This window comes from Alexandromys fortis, unplaced genomic scaffold (genome assembly GCF_014885135.2).
Source record: "Alexandromys fortis isolate MF-2015 unplaced genomic scaffold, M_Fortis_MF-2015_v1.1 scaffold_250, whole genome shotgun sequence".
Lineage (NCBI taxonomy): Eukaryota > Metazoa > Chordata > Mammalia > Rodentia > Cricetidae > Alexandromys > Alexandromys fortis.
The window spans coordinates 524,717-536,928 of record NW_026068128.1 but is presented as its reverse complement, the minus strand read 5'-3'; the positions used below and the strand labels follow the sequence as shown (position 1 = coordinate 536,928).

General features: G+C 46.1%; 1 protein-coding gene across 1 annotated transcript in view; it reads left to right on the top strand.

Annotated features, from left to right (window-relative positions):
• Positions 1–12,212, top strand: part of Parva (parvin alpha) — a 145,926-nt gene that overhangs the window by 102,067 nt on the left and 31,647 nt on the right. Inside the window, exons 2-4 of the mRNA XM_050125903.1 lie at positions 1,498–1,587; positions 2,321–2,391; positions 5,155–5,257. Of these exons, the coding sequence (XP_049981860.1) occupies positions 1,498–1,587; positions 2,321–2,391; positions 5,155–5,257 (264 nt within the window). The remainder of the gene's footprint in view (positions 1–1,497; positions 1,588–2,320; positions 2,392–5,154; positions 5,258–12,212) is intronic.

Sequence of the window (12,212 nt, the reverse complement as noted above, 5' to 3'; positions counted from 1 at the left end):
GGCCAAGAATGAAAGAGAAGACATCTGCTGTCCTCTTCTGGGCTCTGTATGCCTGGCATGCACGCCCACATACATGAATACATTCATGCAACATACATACATTACATACAAGAGTCCACTGGCCAGGGACTCCCTAATAGGAATGTCCTTTGGAAGTAGCACCCATTTCTCTGCGTTGGTGCAACTGACACATTCCCTGTCCAGCTACAACCGGGCAAGTAAGTGCCTTGTGTTTAAGAGTCCTCCCAAGTCTAGGCTGTAGTCAGGAAGGCCTGAGCCAATAAATAAATAAATAAAATGGGAAGATGGGCTGTTGCTTTCATGAAGGTTGATTGCTGCTGCTGTATTAGCGCCTTCAGACCTCCCACTGACCAACACCTTCAGAGAAAATGACCCTTCTATGCTTAATTGGTGAAAAGCTAGAGGATGTGAGTTGCAGCTTTTAGGAGGAGTAAGCCAAGGTCAACACCAAATGCCTGGTGCACAACTGACTTGGGGGAGGGACTCTTTTCCCCCAAGGTTCATGTGGGATTGTGTGCTTGAAGCAGAGCTCTCCGTCTAACCTGCTCTAATGTTTCTTTTGCTAAATTGGGCTGCGGATTTACAGTATGTAAAAAAGGAAATTAGTAGTCAGGTTGGGAAGATGGTTCCGTGGGTAACAATGCATGCTGTCACGCCTCATGACCGGAGTTCAACCCCTGCATTCCATTGTGGCAGAAGGAGAGAACCTACTGCCACAGGTTGTCCTCTGACCTCCATATTACACACACACACACACACACACACACACACTCCAAAATAAATTAAATGTAATTTTAAAAAATGTTTAAGTTAGTGGTCCCCCACCGGAAGTTCATTTTCAGCTAAGGATACAGGACTGTAAAGTGGTAGTTCCTAGATATGATCCCACCGTTCATGAGAGCTGGGGAACCCACACCAGAGCCTGGAGCCCCCGATATTCCCACACAGCAGCTGGGGTTAGATGCTGGAGGGAGGGCAGGTCATCCGAAGAAAGTCTTAGGAAGGCAGAGGAGGGTTAGACTGCTCATGAAAAAGGCTCAGAAGATAGCAGCCTGAAACTGATGGCCTCCGTCATCCTGTCTACAGTGAGGAGGCAAAGACAGCGAGCCATGGAGGAAGGACAGGCACAGGCCGGAGACAGTGGCCTTAGACAGTGTCTCTGCCCACCATGCTCCTCTTCGTTCCAGAATCTTCCCTGGGAGATGGAGCTCTTCATTTATTACTCTTGTTTTCCCCAGAAAGTGTGAGGGGTGACAGGCAGGGAGTTAAGATTAAAGGGACAGTTAGGTCATTTTAGGAAAGAGCAATCAGGCTGGAGCTAGATCCACAGAGCAACTATGTGCTCACTGTCTGGGGGATACAAGAAAACAAGGAACATTCTCTCAACATCAGTATTGATCACGGATGTTGCAGAGAGTCCTCCCCTACGCCGTCATCCTTCCTCCACGTGTGACCAGGCTCTTCCTTGTCTTTCAGTATCCGAGTTCCAGGAGGAAGGAATGAACGCCATCAACCTGCCCCTGAGCCCCATCTCCTTCGAGCTGGACCCCGAGGACACCATGCTGGGTAACTGTCCCCTTGTATCTAGACTAGCTTAGTGCCCACTCTGCTTAGACACTTCCACCAAACTCCTTTCCTTTTTCTAGCTCTTGTTTTAGTTTTAGGATTTTTTTTTCATTTTAAGAATTTATTCTTTGAGAATTCCATGCATGTATGTAATGAAATATGATTGCATCCACTTCCATTGTATCTCTAACTTCCAAATCCCCCAACATATCCCTCCTCCAACTTCCTCTCCATCCTCCTCTTCTTCTTCTTAATGACCCACTAAACTTAGCTAACGCTGCCTATATGTGCACAGCTGGGAGCTATCCCCTGGAGCATGAGCAACCCATGAGTAGATATACCACCAAAGAACCATTCTCCCTCCCTCGGTGGCCACCAGCTACCTGTAACTCCTCAGCAGGCAAGGGGTGGAACCTCTAGAGCCCCTCCTCCACCCAGGCTGGAAGTCTGGCTGACTTGATCTTATATACATCTGGTTCAGGTAACCACAGATGCTGTGAGTTCGCAAGTGTAGTGGCCATGTCATGTCCAGAGGAGAGCATGTCACAGCACCCGCCCCCCCCCATCCTCTTCTGGCTCTTCCATTTTTGCTGTCTCCTCTCCCTCAGTGTTCCCTTAGGACTGAATGCTCACAGCTACCTATTCCCAGCACTTGGGCTGCTCTCAGCCTCGGTCAGAGAAGCTTCTTTTGCAGTAGGCAGCAGTCAATGCAGAAGCCCTTTTCCTTTTCCAGAGGAGAATGAGGTGCGGACAATGGTGGATCCAAACTCACGCAGTGATCCCAAGCTTCAAGAACTGATGAAGGTAAGAAGAGATGGGGTGGGGGTAGGGGTTCTGGGAGACTTCCCTGCCCCCTCCTGGCCTTGGCGGATGTGTGTAAACCACCTGTTCTGTAAAGGCACCATACAGGAAACACTAAAACGAAGACATAGTCACTCAAAGGAACGTAGAAAGTCAAAAGTAGGAACAACCCATTTTCCAGATGAAGAAACTAAATCTTAGGAAGCCAAGTGATTTGTTTATGGTCTAGCTGGTTTAGAACAATGAAATTGGGGGCTGGAAGCGTAGCTCAGTTGGTAAAGTACGCTCCTAGCATGCACACAGCTCTGGGTTCCAACCCCAGCACAACATAGCCTAGCATATATGGTACATGGCTATAATCCCAGCATTTGGGAAGTAGAGACAGAAGGATCAGAAATCCAAGGTTACCCTGAGCAACAGAGTTTAAGGCCCACCTGGAATACTTGAGACCGTGTCTTAGAAAAAAGGAAGGAAGGAAAGAGGAGGAAGAAAGGGGTGGGGAAGGAGAGAGACTGTATGTTGTGTGTGCAAAACAGGCCAGAGTCAATGAGCTGGACAGCAGCTGCTAGGTTCAGCAGTTCTGCGTGAACAGAGCCAGACCACACCCTAAGGGCCAGTACCCCAAAAGCTATTGGCTGAAAGGATTCCACAACACTATCCCTCCTCTTTGTTCACAGGTCCACTCATAGTGTCTTCCTGCTCAAAGCCTGTCTGTAGTTGGGTGGTACTTGACTCTTTGCTTTAACTCTCTTCAGCCTCAGATAATCTACCTAGCTGCCCTAGCAAGGGAGGAGCCTGAGCCCTCACCTTGCCATGCAGGGAGAAGGTGGGCTATCTGCAGTGGAGATTCTGTCTGCCATTGTACTTCTCTGGGGTGCTTGGCCTAGGAGAGGTTAATTGTTAGCGGATATTTTAGTTACTTTTCTATTACCATGACCAAACACCATGGCTAAGGCAACTTACAAAGAATGTTTTAATTGGGGAGTCACAGTTGCAGAGGGTTAGAGTCCATAACCATCATGATGGGGAACATGACAGGCAGGCAGCAGTCAGGCAGGCAGGCATAGCGCTGAAGTGGTAGCTAAGAGCTTGTATCTGATCCATAAGCATAAGGCAGAGAAGAGAGAGAGAGACCCCAGTGACACATCTCCAACAAGGTCACACCTCCTAATCCTTCCCACACAGTTCCATCAACCAGAGACCAGGTATTCAAATATATGAACCTATGGGAGCCATTCTCATACAAACCACCACAGCTAGTCCTGGCTTGGGTAGGCAATGTTCTAATGGTCTAAGAGACAACAATCAGAACAAGCTTTGCTGCTTGGGTTCCAAACACTGATCTTCTGCACCAAGAACCTAGCTTGCAGAAGAGGAAGATTGGAGGTGCACCTTGCTGGGCACAAACAAAGTACAGCCTTGCCCAGCAGGCCATCACCTCACTCCAGAGAGAGCTTTGACTTTCCAGATCTAGGATACATCTGCCACCTTGAAATCCTAGTCTTCAACCCCCTCATCTTCTTTTCAGAGACTCCTCCAAACCAAGGCTTTGGGGAAGCATTCATTGCTCCTTACTTCTCTTTGCTCCCTGCCTGGGTGGGGCCTTGTGATGGTTACCCTTGATTTTCGCCTTGATGAGGTTTAGAATGACTATGGAAACAAATCTCTGGGCATGCTTGCGAGCAATTATCTATATTAGGTTGCCTAAGTGTGGGCAGCATCATTCCATGGGCTGGGGTCCCAGACAGAATAAAAAGGGGAAGGAAGCTGAGCATCAGCACCCATCTCTCTCTCTGCTTCTGACTGTGGGTACTATATGGCCAGCTGACAGTAACCACCCTTGCAAAGTACCCTAAAGGGAGGGTGTTTGATATGCTAAGATCAGCCTTCCATGGAGTATTTGGCCACTGTCATAGGTAATTCTTTCCCACCGCCTAACACAGGCAGTTCACAGGGGGCAGATACACGTACATCATGAATACCAGAGAGATGCAGGCACTTGTGTGTACAGCTGTAGATCGAGGGGATGCACACACAAGTTAGGAGGTGGAGCTGGAGTTTTAATCTGCATGACTCCAGAGTCCATACATTTGCCTGGTATGAAGCCTATCCCATTGAAGGAAGGCCTGGCATCAGAGAAGGTCAGCAGACTCACTGGTGCTGCCCACACTAGAAAGACTAACCTAGGTGCCTTAGTTAGGGTAACTCTTGATGATGACAAACAACTTGGGAAGGGAAAGGTTATTTCAGCTTAGAGTTTGCCATACATCACTGAGGGGAGTCAGGACAGAAACTCAAATAAGGCAGGAACCTGGAGGCAAGAACTGATGGAGAGGCCATGGAGGAACGCTGCTTACTGGCTTGCTCCTCAAGGCTTGCTCAGCCTGCTTTCTTATAACACCCAGGACCACCAGCCCAGGAGTGGCCCTACCTACAATGAAGTGGGCCCTTCCCAGTTCAGTCACTAATCAAGAAAATGTCCTACAGACTTGGTACAGCCAGATCCCTGGAGCCATTTTCCCATTTGAGGTTCCCTCTCTCAGATGGCTCTAGCTTGTGTCAAGTTGACAACGAACTAGCCAGAACACTCTGCAAATGCACAGGGGTACAGAGGCTCACACCCACGTTTGCACACTGGTCCATGACAGTTCTGCTGCTCTTAATTAAGATTGAAGTTCATGCAGATTTTAATTGCCCAGCATGAGAAAGTGACTTTCCAAACACACAGGCAGCAAGGCCTCGCTGACTCTTGCACTCTCTCTGCAGGTGCTCATCGACTGGATCAATGATGTGCTGGTGGGCGAAAGAATCATTGTGAAGGACCTGGCTGAAGATCTCTATGACGGCCAAGTCCTGCAGAAACTCTTCGGTAGGAGAGGGCAGACTTGTGATCTATGGGCCTATGTGTTTTCCTGTGTCCCTCTCTGATCTGAGTGTTACTAAATATATGTGCTATCACACACACACACACATGCTTACACTCACCACACACACACATACGCACATGCTGTTCCAGTGTGCCTTCCCAACTGCTCATATGGAAATCTAAGGCCAAGGGGAAGAAAAGGAGAATTCTGGGTGTTCTTAGTAGGGAATGAATGAAGTGAGCTTCCCTTATCTTCTTTGTCACTTGGCCCACAGCCGCCCAAGATTCTAATGTCAGTATGTAACTGCCTTTCAGCCCCTCTGCCTGGGTGTACTGTGGACTGAATATACCCTTCTAGAGAAGTACCCTCTCCTTGTCAGCACAGTGTTGCCAAGACCCCCTTCTTGCTCAGAGACCTCTCCTGAGTCCATCTGATTGTCCACTTTTACTTTCCCCCTTTGCACTTGTCTGCACTGTTGAAAAGCTTCTGAGCTCACATCTGCTCTTCCCACCCCACCTCCGCCGGTCCCACCCACGCCGGTCTGTCACCTGCTAGCTGCGACACCTGGTTAAGTCACAAGTTCTGTCCACCCTGACTTAGGACCCCCGGGGCCCTTCCCTGCAGATCGCCATCCAGACCACTTAGCACAGTTATCAGTACTTCAGGTCATCTCCCACCCCCCACACTGTCTGCAGCCTTTCTCCCGGGCATTCTCCACAGATGGCTCACATGACAGGGCGTGTAAAGTTCACATGGCGGGTGAAGTAAGTGACTGTCCTCACCCCTGGTTTTTCTATTTGTATTTCTGCTACGGTACATTATTTCATGTGCCATGTGTTCAGCCCAACATTCACTATTACATCTGCCTCCAGGGCCCTTCTTCCTCCACCGTCAACCCAGAAACACCATTATTGCTCATCCTTCTGGACTCAGCTGTCTCCCTTTTACACACTATGCATTATGATCATATGTAGAAGACAGGGCTATGAATTCTTCTGTGCTCATCCCCCAACTTATAATATGTGTCTAAGGGGGAAAATGTATGTGTGTTCAAACTTATATAATCCGAAAATATTCCAGAATCTGGTGAAAGTTTGTTGAGTGCTGGCTGACCCAACTGGAAATTCCACATATGGTGTGCATGCTGAGCTGCAGTTGAAGCTGGTGCACTAGAACAAGTGTGCAAAACTACCTTCAGCTTAGGCGTGCTGGCATGTGCCAAGAATCCCAGCATCAAGGAGGCTCAGGCAGAAGGATTCTTGTAAATTTGAGGCCAGCCTCAGCTGCATAATGAGTTTATGTCCAGTCCAGACTTACCTAGCAATACTATCTACAATAATAAGTACCTTTGGGCTTTGTATTGATACTGTGAATGTATATGAGCCATTAAAGAATTCTGTGTTTAAGACTTAAGTCTCATCCCTAAGATGTCTTTTGTATACATGGCATCATCCCAAAATCTGTAGGAGAATATATGTATATATGAAATACTTTCTTTCCCATGAATTTGGGTAAAGGATATTTAGCTTGTGTAAGTATGTATCTGTAACATGCACATACACATATATGTATTTCTACATGTCTTATGTGCTTGCTGTAACTGTGTATGTAAGCACAGGTGGCACTCTTAAAATCAAGAAGTAGGTCCTGTTTATTTTTTCCAGGTTTCTATGGCCCTGTCCGGCTGCCTCAAACATCACCTAGCTCTTAATCAATGTATATTAGATAAATGAATGAATGGCTAATATAAAATCTAGTAATTTCTTGGAAGCTAAACGGATTTGGTACTCAAACATCAATATTAATGAGTATTAATATTTAAAGGTTGTAAATGCTAGCTGAATACAAAATGGAAAGGCTTTGGCACATGTAATCATGGAAAAGATGTGACCCTCACTGAGCATGTCCCCTGTGGCTGCAGCTGTTGGCCCCTCCAGCAAGATTTCTATCAAGCTTAGAAACTATTTACAGTGTCTTATGCTAGGCTCTCTGAGCAAGGATGAACCGTGGCCACAGTCATCTTGCTTCCGGGGTAGGGTTATAAAAGAACCTGCTATCACATCTGTGTGGCTTGTGTATGAGTGGGTCGGACGGCTTGAGATGTCCACCTTCATGTCACAAAGGTGAGTCACAAGAGAAACCATGCTCCGTGTGTGACCTTCGGCTTAGTCCTCTTCCAAACCCACAGGTAGGATGTCCAGGTGGGGAGAGCCAGTTCTGAGGCATATGATGTCGATAGAGCCCCTGGGATAGACCAGTTTAGATACAGGTTCGAATGACTCCTGTGACCTTGAGCTCCCCTCTAGCTGGTCTTCTGGCTTCCCTCTTCCCCTGCCTCTGTACCAGTGTAGCCACTGCCTGCCACCCCATAGTGCAGCAGCCACCTCCCCATCTTCCCATCAGCTTTCCCTGCTGACATCATCAGTATGGATTCAGACTTCAGCTTCTGGCATTTGACTGAGCGCTGTGTTCCTTCCCCCAGCACGTGGCCTCTGCATCCTCATGTTCTCCCGGTGGTTCTCTCCTGTCACTGACCCCTGCTGCTGTCTTCTCCTAAGGGTCTGCTTCTTCCAGTCAGGGTGGGAGTTTCTGGTGTAATGGTTGCTTTTCTGATTGATGCAACCAAATAGTTGATGAGCAATAGCTTGAAGCAAGAAGAGTTTATACTGGTTCACAGTGGGAGAGGACACCGCCCGGCATGGCAGGGAAGACATAGAGCCGAGAGCAGGAGGCAGCTGATAAATTACATAACACAGTCAGGAAGTAGAGAGACTCATCGACCATCTTGGCTTTTCTTTCTTCCCGATTTCTGGGTGCTTCCACCCATTCCTGCAGTTTCAGCCAGTACCATAATGGCTCACACGTCACTCTAGAACGGCAGTCTCCTCGAAACTGCCAACCTCGTCTTTAATGTCTTCCAGGGGTCTCCACCTGGATGTTCCTTAGCCACCCTGCCACCAGCCTATCTTCAACAGGCTGCTTTCCTTGTTCCTCCCCCTCCACAGTCATTCCAACGAATGGGCTCACTGTGCACAGCTAGGTGCGCAAATGAACTTGGGTCATATGGATGGCTCAAGCGACTCCATCCACACAAGTTCTGACCACTATATTCCCATCTACTGTGTATCAAATTCATCCCGTCTCTCAGCCAGCTTGCAAAGCCCTCATAAAAGAGCTTAGCTCAGTCTGGTATTGAGTAAGGTTAGCTCTCACCATTATGCTGCCACCACCTTAGCTTAGAACTTCTCGTTTCTCTTAGCTTTTTTTTGGTTTCACCTTTTTCTCCTGTCCACTTGTTTCTTGCCTCAGTAGCATACTGGAGATATTCCAGATCTTTCTATTTTTCACTAATCCGCTCAACACTTAAAACGAACCCATAGGACATCTGTCACTTTCTTTCTAAACATTGTGACTTTGAACTAATTTTAGGCTCTGAGTTACAAAGGTTGTACAAGGCATTCCCACATGCTCACCTAAGTTCCTGTTGGATTCACAGCTGGCCCAGCCATCACTCCAATACCAACATTAAAAGAATAACTTTCAAATGCTATTGAACCAAATTACGGTATTCCTTTCAAAACACTACTTTCTTGCTTAAAAATTTTTTTAGACTTATTTATTTTTCATTTGATGTATGAGTGCTTTGCCTTTGTGTATGAATGTACACCACATGCATGCCTGGTGCCTGGGGATGCCAGGAGAGAGCACTGGATCCCTTGAGCTGAAGTTGGGATAGTTGTGAGCCACCATATAGGTCTGGAAACGGAACCCAGATCCTCTGCACTAACAACAAGTGCTCTTAACTGCTGAGCCATCGCTTCAGCCCCCAGTGATGTGCTACTTTTTAACATGATGCTCAGTTTCAGCATCACAGCTTAAACACTGCTCTAGCTTCCATGTCTCCTTGTTCTTGAGTCCACAGTGGTTTCCCATCTTTGCTTGTCTTTCACGGGGCTGTGCTTCTAAAGAATACTGATAGGCAGACCCTTAGTGCAGGTGACCTCTAGTGCAGACAGCCCCTAGTACAGGCAGCCCCTAGTACAGGTCACCCCTAGTGCACGTGACCCCCAGTGCACATGACCCCTAGTGCAGGTGACCCCTAGTACAGGTGGCCAGTATAGGCCACTTCCCGAGTGCAGATGTAGTGCAGGTGACCACTAGTGAGAGTGGCCCTAGTGAAGATGACTCGTAGTGCGAGTGACCTGTAGTGTCAGTGACCCCTAGTGCAGGTGAACCCAAGTACACTGCAAGTACAGTCCATGGAAACTGACTTTATCCACTGAAAGGACAAAGATGATCAGATTTAAGAACAAAACAAAATGTTACAAGCAAACAAAATTCCCAGGCACTGTAGGATATTGTAATATCAGCATTTGGGGTGGGGGGTAGAACCAGGAAGATCAAGAGTTGGAGGTCATCTTCAGCTACATAGTAAGTTCAAGGTCCTCCCGGGTTCCTAAGACCTTGTCTCAAAATGACCACCTCAACAAAAGGAAGTTACTGATTTCTGTCTACAGTAGAATTCAGTTTCTAAGTAAATGAAGACACAAAAGTTGAAAGAAAAGGCATGGAAATGATGGTATATCAGACACGAATTAAAAGAATATGGAGGTATTTATTTCATGTCATACAAAGGAGCCTTTAAGGAAAAAGCATTTTCAGAATCACTATATATTGATGAGCAATTAAAAACGACTAGAAAAATTGAACTTTTAAACTTATACATACTTATGCATATTCATCACTAAAAATTAAAAATGATAGTCATTATTCCAAAGGACACAACTTTAATACTAGCATCCAGAATCTTGCAACAAGAAATTCTTGAGTTCACTGCCACCCTGGGCTATACAGTGAGACCTTGTCTTCAAAAAGAAGAGGATGTCAGGTGTCCTAGGTAGGCTTTCTATTGCTATGAAGAGACACCATGACCATGGCAACTCTCTAAAAGAAAACATTTAATTGGAGCTGGCTTACAGTTTGAGAGGTTTAGTTCATTATCATGATGGCTGGACATGGTGGCCTGCAGGCAGACATGGTGCTGGAGAGGTAGCTGAGAGGTCTACATCTTGATCCGCAGGCAGCAGAAGCAACTATGTCCCATACTGGACATAGCTTGAGCATATGAGACCTCAAAGCCTGCCTCCACAGTGACATACTTTCTCCAACAAAGCCACACCTTGTTATAGTGCCACTCCTAATGGGCTAAGCATTCACGCATGAGTCTGTGAGGACCATATCTATTCAAACCACCATAATGGGCATGATAGCACATGCCTTTAATCTCAGGCCAGCATTTGGGAGTTAGAGGCAGGCAGATCTCTGAGTTCAAGGCTAGCATGGTTTATAGATCCAGTTACAAATTAGCTCAGGACTACAGAGAAACCATGTTCAAAACAAAAAAAAAAAACTCAGTAACATATTCAGAGGGCTGGAGAGATGGCTTATCCATTAAGAGCACTTGGTGCTGCAGAGGACTTGAGTTCACTTCCCAGTGTGTCACACATATCCTCCAACTCACAACTGCCGGTAACTCCAACATCAGGGGATCCAGTGCTTTCTTCTGAGCAGGAACACACATGCATGTGTACATACATGCACATACACACACAAATAATAAAAACATTCAGAAAAGTTTAAAGGGCTGGGTATGTGCAGCTCAGTGGAAGAATGCTTGCATGCATGCACAGGACCTTGGGTTCAATCCATAGTACTGCCAAACACACACATGCACACACACAGGCTCATAAAATAAGATAGTACAGTTCACTACCTTTGTTCTTTTTAACAGTATGTGGAACTCTGCAAAATTTGGTTGTGTCCCTAAAGCAAGTAATTTTCTATCCAATTATTTTTTAAATTTAATGGATGTTTGAAAACAAAAGTAGTTTTGAATAGTTGGCTAGCTGGAGAATCAGTAATACTGGAAAGGGGGTTTTACGGGCTCTGATTCTTTGAGGATGTGATGAGTGTTGCAACTCTGTGAGTTAAAACATAAGGACCATTCCATTGTTCTGGGAATTGAGTTTACTCTGCCCTGTCTTCACACTTCCTGAGTGCATTGAATGCCATTCCATTGTTGTATAAAGCCCATCTCTGCAATAACATCTTAGTATTCTAACTAAAAGCAAGGAAATGGTCACAAAGTAATATACCTGAAAACAAATTCTAAACCACATCCTATTTATTTCAAAATCATATTAATACTTCTAAAAATTAACCAATTATGGGCAATTTGCAGGAGTATGGAAATATGTGAGAAATGGCATCCCAGGAAAATAACACTTCACCAATAGATTTGTAAAGACCCAGCTAATATTACCCTGAGGATAGAAGAAAATTAGAAGTCTAGAAGAAGAAAATATCTCTAATCCCGTGGCATCGTGGAGGAAAATTATTATATGATGTAGAAATCATTGAATGGAGAGGTGGCTCTGCTGGAAAAGCCCTGGCTGCACAAGCATGAGGACCTGAGTTCGGATCCCAGCACCCACGTGAAAAGCCAGCTATGGCAGCATGTGTATGTCATCAGACCTGGGGTGTAGAGGAAGGAGGGTCCTCTGGGGCTCACTGGCAGGCTAGGCAAATCAGTGAGCTCTAGATTTACCGAGAGACCCTGTTTCAAAAACCGATGAAGAGCAATTGAGGAAGATACATCTAGCTTACACACACACATGTTCACATGCCTACACGCACACCATAGAAGGAAGGGAAGAGAAGGAAGATCTTATTGAGGTAAAGTAATGAAGGAAGTAATGAGGGGATTTGGAAGGACGACCAGATACAAGAACAAGTCATGCGAGACAGGGACTTTTATTCTTGTCAGAAACCATCAGTTTCCTGGACACGCAGAATGTTTGTTGCAAACAGAGAAAACAGATGGGCCCTGGCTAGATACCTACCAAGGATGGTCAAATGCGCAGTAAGCTCTATGTGGCACATAGGAATTTTTTCAAA